Here is a 23,444-nt window from a genome sequence, read left to right on the forward strand (position 1 = left end):
TTATCATTTGCTTTATTTATAAGAGAAAGAAATTTGGGATAGACAAATAAAGGAAAAAATTACTCATAATCCTTTTTTATAATGTAATTACAATGGTATTTTAGCATTTTTATATTCTTTCAATATTTTCAATGCTTTTGAAAACATAATGATCATAGTATATATACATACTTTAAAACATTTTGCCTAACATTGTATTATACACATTTTATCCATGTTTTATATAATTTGTGTGCTATATTTTTACAATTAACTATATTGTTCCAACAGCTGTGTATTGTGCTAGCATATGATTTACTTAACCATTTCCACATTATGTCCAATTTTTCACTATTATAGGTAGTACTCCAGTGAGTGTTTTTATGTATATAAGTTCTTTCCTATATTTTACAGTGTTTCCTTGGGTTAGATTCCTAGAAATATAATTAATATGAATATTTATCATTTTTGATACATCTGGCAAATTGATTTCCGAAGGGTTATACCAAAATAAAAGTCTATCAATATGTTATGTGCATTTCAGTTTCAGCTTATCTTCTATGGCATTGAGTATTATCAATACTTTTTCTTTTTGGTAATTCAATATATAAAAATGATATTTCATTTTAAATTCACGTTTACTTGAATACTTATGAAGCTGAGTAGACTAAAGGATTTGTGTTTAATTTTGCAAATGAGAAATATTTAGAGGATTTTGAACAAGGGAGTAGCTTTTTTTATTACCCCTCTGAACTGAACTTGAATGTACCTCCTTGGGGCTTAAAGCTAATTCCAACATCTATGCTCTGCAGGTGTATTCCCTCCTACCTTCTCAGAGTTCTCACTCACTGGATTATGTCAACTACCTTTCATCTTCCACTTCTCCATCTAAAATGGCTTCTTCCCCAAAGCATTTAAGTATATTGAAATCTTCCCTATCTTAAAAAAATTTATTAATTTTACTCTGTATCCCTTTTAGGATTTGTTCTCTTTTTCTTTTACAGTCTAACTTCTTGGAGTTGTGTGTCTTTACTATCTACTTACCTCTTAATTTTTATATCTCTGAAATATAGCTTTTGTTCACACTATGCCACTTGAACTGTTCTTATCAAGAATACTGATGATCCTTTTTAAACTGGATGGACAAATTTCAGTTCCTTAAATTACTTGACCTGCTTTAGTATTAGGAGCTGTGACTACCCCTGCCTTCTGAAATGCTCTCTTTTACTCTGTGACATTATACTCTCCTGGTTTTCTTCCTTCCTTTTTTTTTGTTAACTCACTTCTTATGCTCTTCTTCCTCTCTGTATCTTTTAAAATGGGATGGGGTTTCCCCTTCTCTGTACCTAAACCCTCCATGGATGATTTCATTCATTCTCATGGCTTCAGTTATCATCAATATGGTAATGATTTCTAAATTTACATCTTTATCCTGAGCTTCACTTGCTTGTATCAATCCATCTACTAACATTGTTTGCTTGGAAGTCTGACCACCACCTCTAATTCATCTTTTCAAACTCCATCGTCATCCCCTCAAACTGGCCCTTTCTTCTCTATGCTTTATCTCAGTGAAAGTAACACTGTCCACACAGCTAGCTAATCAGAAACCTGAGCATCATCCTTGACTTCTCCTGTCTTTTATGCCAAACATCTATTTAGCTAACAAGTCCTATTGACTCTACCTCCTAAATATTCACTTGCTCCATCTCTATACCAGGTAACTATCATTTCATCTCATCTCCCTACTTCTTATCTTATTCTCTTCAATTCATTCTTCATATTGCATCCAAAAGCTCCATTTGACATGAAGAACTAATAATGTTATTCTCCTGTAAGCCTTTTGATGCTTCCTGCTAGTTTTTAGGTCAAATACCTAAATATGGCTTACAAAGTCAAAACACCTAACATGACTCACAACGCCATTCATGATTTAGCTTTTGCTTATCTCTCTGGCTTCACTTTCTTATCTTGTTCTACACTTGAATCACATGAAACCTTTTGCAGATTTTTGAATGTGCTATTCATTTCCCCCCTGAACTCCACCCTTGCATTCCCTGGTCATATTTCATGCATGTTTTTTTTCCCACCCTTAATTAGCTATTTCCTACTCATCTGCAAGTCTAAACTTAGATATCACTTCATCTGTTCAAAAACCCTCTGATTGTCAAGTCTGGATTTAGGGACCCTCCTTAGTGTTTCTCCTTTCTCCTTTGCTGATCATACTGTATTAGTTATTCATTGCTTTATCCACAGTATCTCCATTATGTCAGTGTTTAATATGTATTTGTTGAATTAATTAATTTTTCAAATTCAAAATTCATTAATTGAGCCCTCAACTTGTGCCAAGCACTTTTCTAAGTAGTGGGGATACTGCAGTGAACAAAACAAAGTCCCTAATCTCATGAAACTTACCTTCTAGCGTGATTGGTAGAGAGACAGACAGATAAGTACACATATAATGTATTAGGGTATGATAAGTGCCATGAAAAAAAAGCAGAGGAGTGAGGGAATATATGGTCTTCAAAAGCAGTGAAGTTTGGGGAGAACATTCTAGACAGAGGTCTTAATCTGGCTGTTGTATGTAATACGAGGATTGATTTAAGACTAGAAGACAGTAGAAGAAACTATAGGAAGTTAGGGCATAAATGGTAAGATTTAATAGTTGACAAAATTTATTGACTGATCAGCTGTGCCTGTGAGAAGAGTCTAAGAATTTAGGTGACTTGAAGAATGATGTCATTGACAGGAATATGGAAATACTGAGGGGTAGCTCAGTATTTTTTTAAAATAATAAAATTTGAATATGACAATTAGAAAAATTATACTCTTAAAGCAACCGTGGAATACCCAGGTAGTAAAAGATGATGGGTTGGAGCCCTAGGGAGAAAACCAATTTGCAGACTTGTCAGTATTTATGGAGGTAAGAGTTGCAGCTGAAAGATTCTGTGTGAATTTAAAAAATATTAATGAATCTGTAGGTTATTCATTCATAGTAACCTCTAATCATCATGTATTTTTCTAGTCCATTTAAAAATATTTCAAGTATCATATGGGGAGATCCATGACATTTTTTGAAACTTTTATATTTTTTGAAGAAACAGGAATACAGATGAAAAAAAATCAAATACTAAAAAACTTATGTTTCCAAATGGTAGTTTCTTATTTTTTATGTCTTCTAATCTCATTTCCAGAAGTATTTGTTCTCAATTCTGGTCATTTCCCTTTATAATTACTTCTATATTTCTGAATAATATACTTATTATAATACTTCTTTGTTTGTTAATTTTAGACAGTATTTCTTGACTTCCCACCATAGTAGATGAGTACATATTTCTCTCTCTGTTTTCACGCTCCCAGCATAGTTGTATCATACTTTTAATTCAATAGGTTGAATAGTCAGGGATTACATTATTGTGACTGAAAATATTCATGAGTAGGGGAGGTAATACTCTATCATCATCATCAGAATTGCCTTCATAATTCTTTGCTGTTATTGTTAATCTTAAGAATTGTATACTAGGTTTCCTTTATAATTATAGTTAATCTTTCCTAACGCTTTAACATTTCTGCCACGTGCCCATCAACAATATTTTCCTTATGCTGAAATCCTTGGGGTTCCCTCTTGTGTTTTTCCGGGAGTCGCCTCTGCTCCCCTTCACTCTGGATTCAGTCCCTGGTCTTGCCGTGTAGCTGTAGCTCTGCGGATTTCCTTTGTTGTGCAGCTGCATTGCAGTTTGTTTTCTGGATTTCTGTCTTCCTCTGTCTTAGTATATGCCCTCAATTGATAATAAATCCTCCAGTAGCTTTTTAATAAAATGTAATAGGAGGTAATGTTTTTGAGAAGCTCCACATTAGACATAACTTTATTTCACTTGGACATGGTCAAGTTTGTCTGGGTATGAAATCCTAGATTGAAAAATCATTTTCCCTGCAGTTTTGAAGGCATTGTGTCATTGTTCTCTATCTTCAGTGTTGCTGAAGAGAAGTCCAACGCCATGCTGAATCTCTACTCCTCTTTTATGGTCCTTTTTTTTTTTCCCCCTCTCTGAAAGTGTTTAGTATATTTATGATTTAAAAAAATTCCATACTGTGTGCCTTTTAGGCCTTTTTTCATTCACAGGGTACTCAGTAGGTGATATAGGTGACTCCTGTCGTTTGTGTGAGAAATTTTCTTGTGTCATTGCTTCCCCTCTTCTCTGGAACCCCCAACTTTCTATTCTCTCTTTACATAAGTTGGGTATTAGCCATGTTAGAATTTTCCTATTTCTATTTTTATATTTTCCATCTTATTGTTGTTGTTGTTTTACTTTCTGAGATATTTTCTTGATTTTAGCTTTTAGTCCTCTTTTGAATTTTTGATTTTGGTGATCGTATTTTTAATTTCCAGCAGCTCTTTCTTGGCTTTTATATATAAAATTTTGTTGTTCTTGTTTTATGCATATAATCTCTCTTCTTACCTCTCTGAATATATTAATTTTAAGGATATGTTTTATTTGTTTGATGTTTGGTTTTTCTCTGTCCCCTGCATTGAGTGTTTTGTTGTTGATTTTAGGTTGTGTTCCGTGTTGGCTATTATGGTTATTGCTTGAATGATTACTCTAGTACATGTTTTTAGTTTTTGGTTTTCCCCAGCAGTAGAATTGCTGAGTCATAGAGCATGCACGTAATCAGTTTTATTAGATACTACCAATTAGTTTTCCAAAGTGGTTATACAAAGTTACACTTCTATCAGCAGTGTGCAGTTGCTTCAAGTCCTTGTCAACTCTTGGCATTTTCAGTCTTTAAAATTTTAAACATTGTGGTATGTGTTTAGGGGTATTTTGTTACAGTTTTAACTTGAATTTCTTTGGTAACTAATGTTATTGAGCACTGTTTAGAAGTTTATTGGTTATATAGATAACCTTTCTTTTGAAGTACCTATTCAAGCCTTTCATGGATTGTTCTATTACATTGTTTGTCTTTTTTTCATTGACTTGTGGGAGTTCTTTATATATTCTGGATATGAGTCCTTTGTCAGATATATATATCACAAATACCTCCTCCCAGTTTATGGCTTACCTTTTTTACTCTCCTAATGGTGTCTTTTGATAAATATAAGTGGAGGTGGGATAGAGACTAGGAGAGTGCAGAGGTGGGGGCTTCTCGGGTGCTAGTAATATTCTATTTCTTGATCTGGGTGGTAGTTACACAAGTGTGTTTACTTTGTGAAACTTTAGTGAGCTGTATACTTATATTTTTAATATTTTCTGTATGTAATACTTCAATAAAGAGTTACAAAAAGTAAAGAACATGCTTTAATATATCAGTCTCTTCCTTTGTATTTCTGTGATATGTTTAAGAAATTTTTGCTTACTCCAAGGTTATCAATATATTACCTTACGTCCTCTATGGTCTACAATCCTTGACTTTGTGTATGATGTGAGATGAATTTATTTCTTTTCCCATATGGATATCCAGTTGACCAAGCACCATTTACTGAAAAGACTATTCTTTTTCCATTGTTCTGCATTGTCATCTCTGTCATAAATGAAATGCTTATAAATGGGAAAGTCAGTTTTTGGACTCCCTATTCTATTCCTGTGATTGATTTGTACATATGAATCTGGTTCTACACTCTGTTCTATTTCATTGGTCTATTTGTCTCTTCTTCTCCAATACTTCACTCTTAATACTACTATACTTTTATAAAAAGTCTTAATATCTGACACAGTAAGTTTTCCAGCTTTGTTATTCTTGGTTCAAGATTATCTTGGTTAATCTTGGCTTTTTGTGTTTCCACATACATTTTAGATTCAGCTTGTCCAGTCTTCTCCAAAACCTGCTAGGATTTAAATCTATATATCAATTTGGGGGAGAATTAACATTTTTACAGTACTAGATCTTAAAAATCATGAATCTTGTATATCCCTCCATTAAGATTTTATAGTTTTCAATTGAGAGATCTTACACATCTTTAATTGATTTCTAGATATTTGATGTTTTTTGATGCTACTCTAAGTGATATTAAAGAAAATTTACTTTCTAATGATCTATTACTAATATGTAGAAATAAGTTGATTTTGAATATTAACTGTGTATTCAGGCACCTTCCTAAGTTCATTTATTAAATCATCTGTGAGGCTGTTGGATTTTATACGTGAGCATACAAACATGTCATCTGCAAATGAAAGTTTTATTTCTTCCTTGCCAATCCTTAAACCTTTTGATTTTTTTCCCTTGTCTTATTTCACTGGCCAGTGCACTTCCAATGAACCTTCAATAGAAGTAATAATAGATATCCTTGTCTCATTTGTGATACCAGAGAACATTTCTCCATTAAATATGATGGTTGTTGTAGGGTTTTTTGTAAATATTCTTTGTCAGATTAAGGAAATTCACTTCTATTCCTAGTTTACTAAAAATATTTTTCGTGAATGGGTATTGAATTTTATCCAGTTCTTTTTCTCTACCTAGTTAAATGATAAAATGATTTTTATTCTTTATTCTGTTAATATAGTGAGTTACAGTAATTGGTTTATGTGGTGAATTGGAGCACTTGATTTTTTTGGATGTTAAACAAACCTTGAATTCCTGGATTAAGCCCAGTGTGGTCATGATGTATTATCCTTGTTATCACTGTTTAAGTTTGCTCTTCACAGGAGACGTTCACTCGCATTTTTCTTTTCTTGTAATTTTCGTCTCAAGCTTTAGTATTAAGTTTTGCTGGCCTTGTAGAATAAGCTGGGAATTGATCTCTCTTTTAATATTCTCTGGAAGAGTTTGTATAATGTCAATACTTGTTTTTAAATGTTTGGAAGAATTAATTGTGAAGCCATCTCAGCCTAAGGTTTCTGTTTTGTTTTGTTTTTTAAATGGGAAAGATTGAAATTACAGATTCAATTTATTTAATAGGTACATGGTTGAATATTCATATTTTCTATTTCTTCTTGCACTAATTTTGAGAACTTGTTTTTCTAGCAATTTGTGCCTTTCATAATTTTCTAATTTAGTGGTATCAGGTTCATAATATTTTCTAGTAATATTTTTAGTATTTCTAGTGTCTGTTGTGATATCCTCTTTTCTCTGATGTTGGTAGTATCTAGATTAGAGGTGGCATGAAGTACTGGGGAGAGTTTTTTAGCTAACATCTGCTGCCAATCCTCCTCTTTTTGCTGAGGAAGACTGGCCCTGAGCTAACATCCATGCCCATCTTCCTCTACTTTATATGTGGGACGCCTGCCACAGCATGGCTTGTCAAACAGTGCCTTGTCCACACCCGGGATCCAAACCGGTGAACCCCGGCTCGCCAAAGTGGAATGCTTAACTGCTGCACCACCGGGCTGACCCCTGGGGAGAACTTTTTAAACAAGTTTTGAACTCAGTCTATACATGTACTTTTCCCCAAACTCGAATTTTATCATCAAATCTATTGATAAGATAACTTATTTTATAGAAGTTAGTTTATTATAATGGGTTATGCTTTCTCTTATTTGACACTTATTTCTTTGAAGTAATCTTATAGTAAAATTGGGACCTTTGTTTTCTCTATATCTATATTTACTTGCTATTTTTTTGCTCTTTCTTTTTATTTTCCGTTTTCTGAGTCACTTTATTTTTAGATGTTTCTTGCATAAAACATATAGTTGAGTGTTTTTTTCCCCATCTAATCTTAGGGTCTTTTGTTCTCTTGTGGGTGGGCTTACTATTACATTTATTGATACTGCAAATATGTTTGGTCTTAATTCTATCATTGTGTTCATATACTGTTTTTAATATTTTATTGTCATTTTCTGGTGTTTCTATTTTTATTCTGTGGTCTGAGTTTTCCATTTAAACTCATACTTCTGGGAATTTTGAGAATTTATAACCTGATTTTAGATCTAGAGGTTGCTTGATGTCATATTTTAAACAGTACATGTGTACTTCTATTTCTTGATTTATCGATATTAAAAAGGAAATAATGTCCCAGTATGAAAATGAGGAATTAATTTACACCATTGAAATTAGTTTCAAGAAAGCTTTTCTGAAGAACATCTCTTCTGACAAACAACTAATGATAGCTCTATCTATTAGAGGTCAAAGTTCCTGCAGTCGAGTGGGTTTTGAAGTTATTAATTCACTTATTCAACCGCATATATTGCTGATTATATTACAGGTGCTGTATAAACACAAAAATCAGATATGCACTATATTCTTCTAAAACTTTCAATCTAATAAGGAAAATAAACCCTGAACAAATAACTCCAAGTGTGCTGAAAGGTGACAAATAAGTGAGGAGTAGTGAAGGAGTAGACCTAAGTCCCTAGATGGATTTATGTGCAGTAAGAGTATTGTGCTTATTACTTTCCCCATGGGAGTAGCACATGAAAACTTATAGGTATCATGAATGAGTATTCTCATTCCATGGTCATCTTAAGATAATGATGCCTTTTCACTTGACAAGTATAGCACACCCATTCTGTGTAAGTTAGAGAGTATTCATGACAAAATTTAGACAAGCAGCTATGGCAGATGGTCACCACAGCTTCATCCTCCTCAACTCTAACCTTTGCCTTTTGCTCCAGTTTTCCATCCTCTTTAGCATAAATTATCTTTTGCCTTAACGAGAGATCTAACTGTAGTTTGCACAGCCACATGAATCAAGCTTTTCCTTGATATACATAATAATTTTCTTGTCATTATCCTGCCTTTTCTTCCTAGGCCACTCTCACAAAATAAGAGGGTAGCTCATGTTTGACTTTTGATGTTTGCAGGCCATGGTATTTAAGTTAAATTGTTTTTGCTGACCAAAACTAGACAACTCAGATATCATTTGGGGTTGATTTGAAATGGAGCAGTTTATAGACTGGACAGCAAATTCCTCCTGGGCAGGAAACCCATTCCTCTTTATAGCCCAAACCTGGTATCTTGCATGTTCAGCTTTTCATGAGTCAGTGAATATAAAGGACGTATTTTCTGGGTTTTGCCTTAGTCTACAAATACATGACAAGATCCTTTGCTCTTTGATTAGATTTAGCAAAAGCTTTAGAGGAGTGAATACAATATTCATTGAATTTATGAAATCCTAACATTAGAAATATTCTGAGCAAGTCACTAAAAAATTAATATTATATTTCTCATTTTTTATTAGTGTTTTGATAACCTTCTGAGATAGATAAGGCAGTTTCTATTTTACTAGTGAAAATACATCCAATGAGATTAAGTGACATGCATAAGACAGCACCTCTATTTAATGGCTGAGTCAGGACTAAAGCATTTAGCTCCCAAACCAGTGTTATTTCCGTTACCCTGGCCTCCCTCTACTTAGCCATAAATTTATCCCACCAACATTTGAGTGCCAACTATGTATCTAGCATCATGCTCTTGACAGAAATGAAGACTGTGCAGATTAAAACTCTTAAAATGGTGAGATTTTTAAGGTATCTTTTGGTTCTTCTATTTTACAAGGTTTTAACACTTTTGTCTTCACATACTTTAAAAGGTCTATCATATATCTTATGTATTTTAAATATTTGTCCTCACTAGGAAAAAAATGCTTATAGTCTTATTTCTTTGAGAATTACTGTAAGAAGTTTTAATTTGTTGCTTAAGAGGAAGAGAAAATACAGGAACATACAGAGAACCATCATAAAAGGCAGACTTTCATAAGTGTCCTAACAGCAGGTGGTCCCAACAGTGAAGTGGGGCAAAGGAGGCTTGAGTCAGGAATTGGATTTGGTAATTAGAAGGTTACTGTGACCTTGGGCAGGTCAGTGTTAATGTAATAGTAGGAGGAGAGTCCAGGTTAGAAGGAAAAGAATGACTGGAAGGTGAAGAAATAAGATGGAGAGTTTCTCTTCTTGTGGAAGAAGGGTGATAGACATGGTTTGAGGGAGAAGGAGTGTGAATAAGGACATTTTTTAGATTATCAGTGTTGAGTGTATCTGTCACTTCAAGGGAAGAAGCCCAAGGAGAGGAAGGAAAAAAATGGAAAATGTTGGAGGAGAAGTTGGTAAATTGATGCGGCAAGATTAGGAGGAGGCAAGAGAAGATGTGACCAAGAGCCAAGTGACCAAGATAATGAAAGGAAGACATCAGGATGCTTATTCCTCTGAGATAGGAGAGAAGTAAAGGAAGGGTGAAATGGTTCAGAGGAGATCTGGGGGGGAAGGGAGGATATCTTAGAGGCCCAGGGCCTTTAGGCTTGAAGTCCTGGCTTTTCTAGTCAGCCATGGAGGCAATCAATACAGGCTTCTTGGCTTAAGAGCTAACATTCAGCTTATGGTATTCAAAATAAACAATAAGAAATAGTTCAGATAGACAGGAGTTTTAGATGAACTTTGCTTAGTTTCATTATTGAAATTTCAGTGTGTTTCTATATAGTCAGTTTATTTTTTTCCCAATGGATATTATAATTTCAAGAGGCAAAGGAAGACGCATTTTAAGATAATATATGAGGACTAAGATAAGTTCTAAGTCTTTGTGTGGCTCAGTTTGGGGAGATACTTTTTCCCTGGGCTTTTAGTTTAGAATTGGCCAGGCCCTCATGATAGCTACATACTAAGAATTTATGGAAATTAACATGTTCAAAATCAACTCGTTTGTTCTATTTTGTTGCTGTACCTATATTTGAACACCTAAAGTCATTCTGAATGGAGCTGTGCCTTTCTCAATAGTCAGTGTCAGATTTGCACATGCATATGGTCTCTGATCCTGTGGTAATAACGGAGAGCTCCTTCCAAAATCTGCACATGCAGATGTCTTCTAACTTAACCGACTGGGATATAAAATATCGTGTTTCAGTCGTTGGAACCCTACATCTTCCAATGGAAATGATATTATAGGGGCTGGCCCCATGGTCTAATGGTCAAGTTCAGTGTGCTCTGCTTCAGTGGCCAGGTTTGGTTCCCAGGCATGGACCTACAGTGCTTGTCGGTAGCCATGTTGTGGCAGCGACCCACAAGCAAAATAGAGGAAGATTGGCACAGATGTCAGCTCAGGGTGAATCTTCCTCAGAAAAAAAAAGAAATGTTCTCATAAATGGTTCTGTTATCTCAGACCAGCCCATAAAAGATCATTTAATCTAAAGTGTGTCTGAATTATTAAAAGTAATTACTGTTTATAACCATGTTTCTATCAGGAAGTGTGTTAAATTTCAACTCCCAAGGTAAAAACTATTTCTCCCACCTCTGCTTTATCTTACTCACTCCCTAGTTGTCTGGCAGTGAGAAAACAGGCACCCAGCTCCAAGCCACATAGGGTAGGCCTCACAAGTCTGAGGAAGGAGGAGCTGGGATAGGGACTCTTGAAAGTTGAGACAGGAGCTGGCTGCAGTGATGGCATATGCCAATGGACGGCTCCCCTTTCTGTTTCAGCTATGAGATCTGGGTGCCTGCCACTGTAAACCTCCTGGCCTCTTTCTCTTTCTCCCCTTAGTGATTCTCAACCAGACCTGATTCTGTCCCATATACTGGGAGAAATTTGGCAATGTTCAGAGACATTTTTGGTTGTCAGAACTGAGGTGGTGCTACTGGGATCTAGTGGGTATAAGCCAGGGACACTGCTAAACATCCATACAAAGATTTATCCAACCCAAAATGTTAATAATGCCGAGACTGAGAAACTCTGCCCTAGGCCATTGCTGCTGATTCCCGTTTTTTTCCCCTCCTTGCTTCAGTGCAGAACAGAAATGTAGTTTATGTTCCTTAATTCTCTCCTACCTTCTATTCTTGAAACAAGCTCAGAGCCCTTTTGAGGTTTTTCTAAGGGCTTTACTATCATTACAACATGGAAAAAGATGGAGTAAAAATAACAAGAAAATTACAGTTTCAGGACATCTTAATTAAAAGCTATCCATGTTACCCACTGGACTTTAAATAGAACAAAATTCTGACCCTTCTCTAGACTTCAGTCCACTCTTCCCATTAGAGTTTCCTCATTCCCTAGGCTTCCCTCCTTCCTTACCCATGCTGCTCAACTGTGGAGAACCTGGGCAGTCATCCTTTCACTGGTCCTCCAAAAGTGGAACGACAGGAGGGATGAAAAACCCTTGGGTTATTTTAGCGAGGAGTGAAGGGAAGGGTCCTTTGTGTTGCATAGATCCAGCCAGAACTATTTTCTGTTGCCCTTCTTCTTTTAAGAAATTCATAGAATGAGGTTATGAGTATTGCTGTGCAGCACAGAGGCTCCTTTCTCTACTTGTCTCTTCTCCTTTCCACCCCTGCACTGCACTTACCACCACCGCTGGCTCCATGGGCACGCGACCTGTGCAGTTGCACAGAGCCCTGTGCTTACAAGGGCCCCATGTCTGACTGAATGCTCTGCTGTTGCCATCATGAAATTCTTAATACTTTTGGAACCAGGGGTCTCACGTTTGTTTTCACTTTGTTCTGGATCCTGCAAATTACGTTGTCAGTTCTGCTTACCAAAATCCTCCCAACCAACTTTGGTCCTTCGTGAGAGGCAGTCTGGCTTGGGTGAGAAGAGAGGAAGGGTTTTAAGATACCTGTAGTTGCAAGGAAATCCCAGCTGAAGATCTGGGAAGGAAGGGCAGATTCATATGTATGTGCTCAGTCTTCATTTGTGAATACTCACCTTTTAGAGTTGATTATTTTTTGCTTTGTTGATATTTATTAATTTTAACAAGATGACAAATTACTTATTAAGTGCTTTTGTATGATCAGCAGTGTGCTAGAAGCCATGGGTGAAACTAAATAATAAAATGATGCTTGTTCTCTACTGGGCATGTTCAAGTGTTTATAAAACCTCCTCATTTAGTTTCCGTAACTCTTTGAGATTGTTTTATTGTCCCACTCCAAAGAGTAGGAAACTGATATTGAGACAGGTTAAGCTAGTTGTCTAACTTTATAAAGCTAGTAAATGGCAAAGCAAGGATTTGAATCCAGGCCGTTCTGACTCTGAAGCCCAGTCCCATTCACTCCTCTACTCAGAAGTTCATTCTTCCTACTCTCTGAGTTCACCGTCAATATAAGGCCATCGGTAGACATAGAAGGTCAATTTCTTTTCATCAGTGAATTTTTTAAAACCCCATACAGACACATCAATGCTTTTCAAATTAAATATAATGGTGGATGAAAATAATATTGGTATATTTCATGTAGCTGCTTTGTAATGTGTTCATGAGAAATAGATATTAGCATAATTAACCTAAAACAGTATTCTCACAGAAAAAATTCAAAAGCCGTCAGCTGTCTATGCTTAGTAAATCTCTCTCTCTCTCCTGTGTTGTGAAATATCTACTACTACTCTGTACTTAGTGTGACTTATCTGTAAGTGTTTCTTTGGAATAAGGGTCTCAGTCCTTAATTTCCATCCACCAAATAAAAATTTGGTGTTCATTGTGGTTGATATTTGCAATTAATTCTAAGAAAGCTAATTTGCAGAGAATATATTTTATGCCAATTCTTTGGTTTTATCATGTGAGCAACCCGAAATTATGGTTTGATATCTTCCTAAAACTCTGTGCCAGCTTTAGCCTAAATGTATTACAGGCCTGGGTCTCTTGATTCTGCATGAGGAGGAGGCAGGCATCTGCCCAGATCATCTACAACTGATGACTTACATAGTTACTTAGTAGGTAAATAGATAAAGAGTAACTTGCTAATTTTCTTAGCATTTACTGATCTTTTATCAGCCTTTAGTTTCATGAGAAGGAGGGTCTGAGGCCTTTTACTATATGATATAACACAGAGCCGAGCATGTCAATATCCTTCCAGAGCTTTTATTGTTAAGATCAGGACTGTTGAATCACACTGACCTGAGTTTTAATTCCAGCTGCACCACTGACTAGTTGTGCAACCTTTGGTAAGTTACTGTAAATGGCACTAATAATACGTTCTTCAAAATGCCATAGGGAAAATGAACTGAATTACTGTATGTAAAGCACTGGGCACACTGCCAGGCCTAAGGAAAAGGCTTGGTGGGTAAGTGGTAGTTGTCTTCCTCCCCCTCTTATTCCACCAAGAGAATATGACTGGGCATAAACAGAACTTTAGGTAAGCCCTTTCTCTATTCACACCTAAGCAATTTGATATACTCTTAAATATGCTTTGACTCATGTCCTCCTGCAGTGAAAAATAGGCAAATATCTTCCTCCAGTCTTCTGCAAGGAGAGGATAGAATAACATATTTTTTGTCTTCTAGTGTAATCAGGAATAAAATTCAGAGATCTCGGTGATCAGTGAGCACCAGCTCTATGTGCACTACCATTCTCTCAATGCAAACCACACCAGTCTCTCTGAAGCTGAGATCCCTGGGCCTGCAGCAGGGTCACCTAAGACGCTTGTATAACAGAGAGAAAATGAAACTAGCTCCCTCACCCCAGACCTACTGAACAGAATCTCTGGGGCCGAGGCCTTGGAGTATAAGCCACCCCGGTTATTCTTCCATATAAAAACATTTAGAAATACTTCTCTGTGCTCTCTGTCTCACTTCCTTGCCTTTGCTTAAACTATTTCCTCAGCTTGGAGTAGCCTTTCTTCATTTAGAGAATTCTTACACACTTTTCAAGAGCTACTTCTTCCTAAAAGCCTTCCCAGATTTTCCCCAACTGAAGTTAATTTTGTATCTTCATTATTGTGGTTATCACAGGCTACCTTGTAGTGTTTTGCTAGTTTTCCACCAATCAGTAAGCTCCTAGAGGGCAGTGATTGCCGATTATCCTAATAACCACCCTAGCAACATACTTTGCGCACCATGGGTGCTCAGAGAATATTTATTGAATTTGGATTGATCGTCTAATTGCTTTTAGAGGATAGATAAAGCACATGCAGCTGTGGCTCCACTGATGTCACAGATGTACTTATTACATCCATGGGAGGAGCAAAGGTGTAGAGATGAACTCTAGTTTCTAGTAAGATGATTTCTTCAAAGTTGCACTGCCCCTGTCACTGATATTTTAGGCACTTTTTTGGTTCTGGATGACTTTTAATCCCATCCTATGCTTCTCCATCAACTGGTTTACTGGATAGGGCATTGCCCAAACCATTGGCAATGTAAAGTGATGCACACATGGGAGCTATCCAATGGAGGGTGACAAAGAGAAGAAGATATTATGAGACACCTGGGGAGTCTGATTAGCAGGGATTGGACAGGGATGTAATAACTGAAGGTGATAGCACATTTTGGGAGTTACTCCAAATATTAAATCACTGCCCCCTATAGGTATTATGTTGATTATTTGGCCTCACACCAAGCAGCAAGATTAAGTTGAGAAAATCATTGGATTTAGCAGGTGAAATCAGATTTTCAGTGGGTTCATTAGAATTTATGAAAGCAGTAGTGTTTATGAAAGTGTGGTGGTAGAGACTAGATATCTACTGTAGAGGGGAACTCATTACAAATATAGGGAAACTTGTCTTTTCAATATTATTGTCTTTAGACTTTTAATAGTTGGGGTAGTAATACTGTGAGAAGAACTCCAGATGACCACAATTAATCACCTAGTAAAAACATGGAATTCATAAATGAGTCGATCAGGACATTTTAAATTTAGGCAAAGAAAGACCTCTCCCCTCCCCTGCTCCCCTCTAAAGCATTCATGGCCATAAAGTGTCTAGAGATAGTGAGAAAAGGTCATTGAATTTGTTAAGAGGAGGTGACTGACTTTTAGAGTGAATTTAGTGAAAATTCATAGAAAAGGGGATGGGTAATAAAGTTGAAATGGGCCTGGGGGAATAGAGATAGTGCATATTCATCATTCCTTGAGGAATTTGAGGAATTGGCTTGGAAAGAAAAAGAAAATGGTAATTATATCAGCTGGATAAAGTTTGTGTTTACAAAGAACCAGAGAGTACAATTCCAGCACCGCAAAGAATTGCCCTTGTGCCAACGCTGTGTAGTCAGACCCCTAGCCCCTGGTAACCATCCAATAGTTTTGCCTTTTTCAGATTGTCCTATAAACTAAATCAAACAGTATGGAAAAGACTGGCTGCTTCACTTACCAAAATGCCTGCTCTATATAAATTTTTAAGATATTTTAAAATGCAAATAATCCCCCCTCCCAAAAACAAGTAAACAAAACAAAACAGGTAGGAATCTGAGAAGATGGATGTAGAGAAGGTGAGTTAGGAACATACTGAGATGTAGAGACATTTATCTCATGAAGACTATTTCAGTTCTCATGAAAATTAGGTGAGTTTATTAGCTTTGAATGAATGGTGGAAAGGAGGAAGAGGCGGCAGTGGTGACCCTGACCAGTTAAATGTTTTCTTTTCTCAAACTGGCCTCCTTTCCTTCTCTGACCTTTCTCACTTCCTCCCCCCTCCCCTGGGAGGAATACACACACACGCAAGCACGCATGCACACATACATAAGCATACATGATGTATGTATCTCTATTTGCATGGCATAAGCATTTCATTTATAAAGAGGTCATCAGTGCATATCAGATTCAACTTCAGAATTAGTTGAGGGCTATCAGATGACATGTGGTAGTACCAGGACTTAATGTAATCTAGAGCCGAACATTTGCCTCTCAATGCAAGATTTCTTTTGTAAAATTTTCCTTTCTAAGTTTTTGTATCATTTTCCTTCTTATTAACAGGAATTTAAAAATTAAGAACTAAAAATGTTATGGGGCCGGCCCCGTGGCTGAGTGGTTAAGTTCTCACGCTCCGCTTTGGCGGCCCAGGGTTTCGCTGGTTCGGATCCTGTGCGTGGACATGGCACCTCTCATCAAGCCATGCTGAGGTGGTGTCCCATATACCACAACTAGAAGGACCCACAACTAAAATATACAACTATGTGCTGGAGGGATTTGGGGAGAAAAAGCAGAAAAAATTAAAGAACTGAAAATGATAGAATGTAAAAAATTTAACTTTTGATATCTGGAATTGGAGTTTTTAGGTGTAAAGTATTAGCAATCATATCTGTACATGCTATGTGTTTTGGTAGTGTTGATTTATTTTTTTCAAATTAAATTATATATATGAATATAATTTTATTATAAAAGTACTTATTAATCTTGTACTTACTGATTCCTCTGAATACTTTTTCCTTAGGAATTAACTGGCTTTTGTTTTCCTTGTTTTTTCCTATAGTTGTGATATTCAAAGCATAGGTGATGTTATTCTACCAAAGAGGAAACAGAAAGCAGGCCAAGTTTCCTGGGACATTTATCACATTCATTAATTATCACCTTCACCTATTTTCACCCGTGATGATCATTCGCATCATCTTATTCTTGACTCGTTCATGTTGACCACATACTCTGTTGATGATGTAACTTGCAGGGAGATGTAAGGAGATGTTACCATGTGCCAAAGGTCCTCAGAGGAGAGGGAAGCATTCTGTTGCAGGTTACTCTTGGTGCTAGCATTGAGGTTATTATAAATCCAACATATTGCTCTTCTGCCATAAATAGAATTATTTTACTGTATCTTCTCTTTTGTATGGAGGGCAGTTATCTGTCACTTTACATATACCCAGAAGTCAGAATATAAGCCTGAAAAGCCCTTATCGTGGCCAAAACTTGCTAAAAGTAAATGCAGTAAACCATATGCCTACTACGTGACAGGTGGTTTACATATATGGCTATATTTAATCCCTACAGTAATATTATTGTGATAGTCGTTGCTGCCACATTTTACAGAAGAGGAAGTTGAAGTTTCTGAGGTTCTAGAACTTGTCCAAGGTCATACCTCTAGAGCTGGAGTTCTGCCTTGCGTTTGTGTATCCCTTAAGATCCTCATTCTGAGTCCAGTTACTCCCATTTTCAGTCACTCACTCACGCAAATATTTTTTCAGTACCTGCTATGTGACAGGTCCTCGGTATCAGGATTAAAGACAGATATACAGAGTCCTAAGGAATTGCTTAATCTGTTTTTTTGGCTGCAGTAGATACAAAACAGACTAGAAAAGAGATGAGGCTTGAGGACCAAGACATTGTCTATCTTATCAACAGTTCATCCATAGGGCAAGCACAGCACATAGCAGGAGCTCTATAAATATATGTTGAATGGATGAATGACATTACTGAGAAGTAATAGCTAACTGGGAGAGAGAATAAAGTATAGAAAGGAGATAAAATCAAATAGCAGAACTGTCTTGGGCCATTGAGTGTTTGAATAAGCAATTGCATACCTCAGAAGCCCCACAGGGCATGAAGAGCCTTCAGTGTGCTCACTGATGCCCAGAATAATGACCTGGGGCCACTGAGTGACTAAGGTGACCCAGGCTCTGTGCAACAGAGAGAAAGCCATTCATGAATGTGACATCTTGTTTAAAAAGCAAGGAAGTAGGTACGACATTTTAGAAAAGTTTCCATAAAAACTGGCCCCTTTTCCCCTTAAAGTGTGCTAAAGGGCTAAACTTCAGTGTCTTGGAAAAATCACATACATGGAGGAGCTCTTTCCCTAATGATATTGGATAAAGGGTGTTACATAATATAATTTGTTTTCTCTGTTAAATTATAACACTAAATTTTCATGCCAAATGAATCTATAAAAAATTCAAGTTGTATTCTTTGGAAGATACCTCATGAAGAACTATATAGAGTATATAGCATATAACAATCTGTAGTACTGTAACAAGGGAATAGGTTGCATAAAATAACAAAACAACATTTTTTGAGTAATATCATTTGAAAGAATTATGATATGTTGAAGTAACTCATGTTTGGAGCATCATTTAGCTTTTTGTAAGAAAAAAATGGGGTAATTAGGAACCTTTTGAAATGATTTCAATTTCATTATTCAACAGCATCGATGCGCTACTTTCTTGTTCCAAGAATGTATCTATTAACAGTGATGTTTTGCCTTACAGCTTTTCTGGGAGAAGAGGCTACAAGGACTTAGTGCATCAGATGTAACAGAACAAATTATAAAAACCATGGAACTCCCTAAAGGTCTTCAAGGTATTATCCAAGTTCAGTTGAGCAGTACCTACTGTGTGCCAGGCTCTGTGTTAGATGCTGCAGTCAGAAATGACTGAGACAAGTCATTTACTTTGTGGGATTGCCTTGCTGGATGACATACCTCTTGTGTTTTAGTAAACCCAGAGGAAATGTCATGAAAAGCTTGTATGTTGCAGCGATGCCTCAGTGCAGTATATTACCTGAGATTTTTTTCTGTGTAAAAATTTTGGCTTTAGGTGAGGTTCATCATATAAACTAACTCCTGTGCTACTTTTAGAACCAAATGCAGCTGAGTGCCAGAATTTCCCAAGCTTCCTGCTCAAAGCAGCATCTGGCCCCAGCACTTGCTCTTTCTCTGCTCTCTTATCAAAAGAACAGCTAACAGCTCGCCTTCTGCCTCTCTCTCCACAAACTGCTGCTGTAGGTGGCAATGGGAACAGGTGCACCTTGGTCCAGGAACAGCAGCAAGTGGGATCTGGGCTGGAAAGCTCAGTTGCTAGTGTGCCTGTCATATCATATGTTAATTCCAAGTTCTAGAGAAGCATTATTTTTCAAGTATTATAACTTTAGCTTCTGAATCTTGATATACTGTGGATTGCTCAAAATACTCATAATTCATGGTTAGAATATTATCTCATCCCTCTATGTTCTTGGAAATTATTGCTTTAGTGTAACAAGTTTAGGACTCTAAGCAATGCATCTTAATGTGGCCAGGGTGCCAGTCTTTTACAAGTAGTCAAGGTGTACAATTATCAAATCTATTAACTTGGATATTTTGTTGGGTTTTTGAAAAAGCTGTTAAAGCTGCAGGTACAGAATGCTTGCTTTGGCTTTTCCTTTGAAGTCCCCAAACAAAGATAGTGTTGAGATACTGCTAGAAATTAACGTTGAAATCGACAGGAGAAACTCTTCCAGCATTCCAGGGATACATTAATAGGGATACTTGAGTTTAATATGATTTTAGAAGGGACTTAGATCATTAAAATAATTGACCTTGCTTGAGGAAATGTAGCCAACTTTTAAACAGTCTAGTACCTTGGAAAATGTTATTTAAAGTTATATTAAACTTTTATTAAAGTGCTCAGCTATTTTATTACGATTTCTTTAATGTTAATTCTTTGGTGTATAATAACTATTAAGTAGATATAATCTTATCCTTTGCTGCTTTGGCTTGTGTCAGTTTTAAATATATGACCCCAAAAGAACATAAAAGTATCAGTTGTTTTAGGTTACATAAGGTTTGCTCAGCACATCTAGAAGTTTCCTTTAACTAGCACATATTTCTAATTGCAGGAGTTGGTCCAGGTAGTAACGATGAGACCCTTTTGTCTGCTGTTGCCAGCGCTCTGCACACAAGCTCTGCACCCATCACAGGGCAAGTCTCGGCTGCTGTGGAAAAGAACCCCGCTGTTTGGCTTAACACATCTCAACCCCTCTGCAAGGCTTTCATTGTCACAGATGAAGACATTAGGTAAGGCCCTTCAACGGAACTTCAAAATCTTGTTGTTTACATTTGATAAATTTTATACTGCCTTTTAGGTTCAATGGCGCATCTAGGAAGAGATGAGTCAATCAGAAAGTTATACTTTTTTTTTTCACAAAGCTTTTGTGAAACTACTCAAGGTGATATAGGACATTTAAAACAAATACATGTGTGAAAAGGCAGAAGTGCTGCGTATAAGGGGTATCAGCACCATCGTGTCCAAAGGATGGACCAGTCTTACTCTGCGCATCAGTTTTGCAGTGTCTTTTGCAGTTTGGGGTGGTGCCTTTTTGCTCTGAAGAACCCTCCATTCAGCCATGCCTTTTGTGATTGCTTCCTGCATTGGTTTGTCTACAGACTAGTCTCTCTTTGAAGCAGATCCGAGCCAGGCTGCTTTCAGCTCAGTTGTGTTTCCACAGGTCAATTACTTGTCTTGATTATGTTTACTTCACTTCAGCTCAATTTAGAGATTTGTTTATCTCTATTTCATGTTGTTTCTAGTAAAGATTTAAGGTGGCTCCAAAGACACACACACACACACAAAAAGCCAGGTGAGAAGTAAAAGGGAAAGATCAAGCAAAGGGTGAAGCAATGAAACAGCCAGGAAGGAGGAAGGACAGAGCTGCAGCTAACATTTTTCACTCTTTCCAAGGCTGGGCCACAAATGAGGTTTTTAGCAGCAAACAGTGGAAGGAAAACATACAACTCAGACTGATAATACCCAGAAAGTATAAGCAAACCGTTGCTCAGGAGAAGCAAAACTATTCCAGATATTCAGACCACAAAGAAATTCTTATATGGGATTTATGAACCTCAGTATCATTACTTTATAATGATAGTATAATGATAGCATTCTGTATTTTCCTCAAAAATAGGAGAGTGTGTATACTTCCCTACTTCTATCCTCTGAGTGTAAATCAGAAAGTGTTACTGGAGTAATATTCCTAGACAAAACCAGCAGATGGCACTTTTGAATCATATAATTAAAAAATACGTTTTATACGTATATATTTTTTTCCAAATCTGTAAAAGCTGGCATGAGAATGTTTTTAAATGCGTGAGTCTAGCGAGGTATATAATCAGAAAGCCCTTCCTGGGTTTTAAAGTAGTTCCTTTTGCAAAGATGTAGAATGGTTCGAAGTTGATTCAGATGCCTTGTTTACATAGAATTTATCATCAGCATTATTTTTTAAGAAAAACAAAATGTAAAATCAAGGAGAGGAATCAACTTGCCCCTCGGATTATTCTTACCCTTGAGGAAGGAAATTACTTGGCGATGAGTTCTTATCTGTCTTGGAATGAGTACCCAGTTACTCAGCAGGGATCTCACCGGATCATTATGGTTGTTGACTGAGCTTCTCTGAGCGATAGCACGGGAATGTTGATGGCTTCACCACCAGATCTTTTGATAGTAGAGGAAACTATCTCCAAACCAGATCTGGATGATTTCCTCTTAGAATAAACTTGTCTAACAAATTACCCATTTGATTTAATTGTCGAGTTACAAATTCTCACAAATTTAGTGCTTAAAACAACTCCCGTTTATAGCTCACAGTTCCATAGGTTAGAAGTCTGAGCCAGGCATGACTGGATTCTCTGCTCAGGCTGCCAAGGCTGAAATCAGTGTTTGTTGGACTGCATTCTCTTCTGGAGCTTGGGGTCCTCTTTCAACTCCTATGGTTGTTGCAGAATTCATTTCCTTGTAGCTGTAGGACTGAGGCCTCTGTTCCCTTGTTGGCTATGGGGTGGGGGCTATTCTCAGCTGTTAGAGGCTGCTGGCAGTTCCCTGCCCCATGGCTCCCTCCATATTCCCTTTCCCACTTCTTTCAGGAAGGGCTAAAACACTTTTAGGGGCTCTTCTTTCTAGGTCAGGCCCCCTAAGATAATCTCTTTTGATTAACTCAAAGTCAGTTGATTAGTAACCTAATCATGGAGTGATAGCCCATCATATTCACAAGTTCTGCCTGCCTGAAGGGGAAGGAATTATACAAGGAGTGTACATAGGAGTGGGGCAGGGGCCTCTTTGGGACTGTGTTAGAACTATGCCTACCACAATGGGCAAATGCTTTAATTTCAGCTTTCACAAATATGGGAAATAATGCTCAGTACAACAGAGAATCAATGGTAAATGTTAGAGTTTAAGATAGAGTTCTCTAGCTAAAAGCACTATTGGCTCCATTTTCTTTGTCTTCCTAATGGGATTATTCTAGGGCAGTTGTGGAGATTCTCATACTCTGTTATTAGGAGTCAAAGACTGCCAATGAGACTGACATGCTATTTGTCATAAACCTTGAGCCACTGAGCCAGAGGCAAGACTAACTATATAAGAAATAAACAACATGTTCTTCTTGACCCTGCAACACTACATGAAAATCTGTCTAACTTGTTTCTTTTAATATGACAGCGCCTATACAGCTCAGACTAACTCAGTGACAGCCTCTCTCTTTTTGAAAATTCATTTAAAAAGTAGAAGTCTATACCTTTTAATTCTTTGTATTGTTTTTAGAGTTTAATAAAGATAACATCTAACGTTTTTGTGGCTACACAATATATGTTAACTTGACCACCTTGGACAGAGTTTCATGAGCTAAAGAGACATGTAGGCTGGAATATATAAATGTAGCTTTACAACTGGTCCAGCACCCAAGGAGTGAATAACTCAGTGAATCTTAGTGGAGTCTTCCGGAACATCGCTCCTCTACTCTTCTGCTTTCCCAGATTTGGGGCAGTGCTACAATTTGTCTTTCTCAATTACTGATAGAGAAAATCACTTTTTTTTCAGTAGAGCACTCAGTATTCCTTGCTACATCTCTTCCTTGTCACTGGGCTGCTCCATCTCCCACTCTGTGTCCATCCTAACCACCTTTCCTCTGGTCTCAGGAGGCATTTCGTCCTTAATCAGGGATAACTCCCTGACCTGTGCCTTTTACTCTCTCCCTTTCTTGTTATTTCTAAGATTTTTACTTACCAGTCTTCTCCCTTCTCTTGTGTTTCTTCAATCTTTGCCTCTCCACTTGGTTCTGGATGTGAATTTCTGTTTACCATCTTTGCTTGCTAGAACTGTTTTAGGAATCCTTCTCTTGCCCTGTCAGCGAGCTCCTCTCAAATTTTTTCTGCTTTTTTAAGATAACTGCAGACCAATAACCTTTC

The 23,444-nt window shown here is 37.0% G+C and overlaps 1 protein-coding gene across 3 annotated transcripts in view; it reads left to right on the forward strand.

Moving 5' to 3' along the window:
- MBD2 (methyl-CpG binding domain protein 2) overlaps positions 1-23,444 on the forward strand; it is a 74,323-nt gene that overhangs the window by 44,955 nt on the left and 5,924 nt on the right. For all 3 annotated transcript variants that reach the window (XM_044774915.2, XM_070513036.1, XM_070513035.1), the window contains 2 exons: positions 18,721-18,811; positions 20,105-20,282. In XM_044774915.2, the coding sequence (XP_044630850.2) occupies positions 18,721-18,811; positions 20,105-20,282 (269 nt within the window). The remainder of the gene's footprint in view (positions 1-18,720; positions 18,812-20,104; positions 20,283-23,444) is intronic.

The sequence above is a fragment of the Equus asinus genome, chromosome 7 (genome assembly GCF_041296235.1).
Source record: "Equus asinus isolate D_3611 breed Donkey chromosome 7, EquAss-T2T_v2, whole genome shotgun sequence".
NCBI lineage: Eukaryota > Metazoa > Chordata > Mammalia > Perissodactyla > Equidae > Equus > Equus asinus.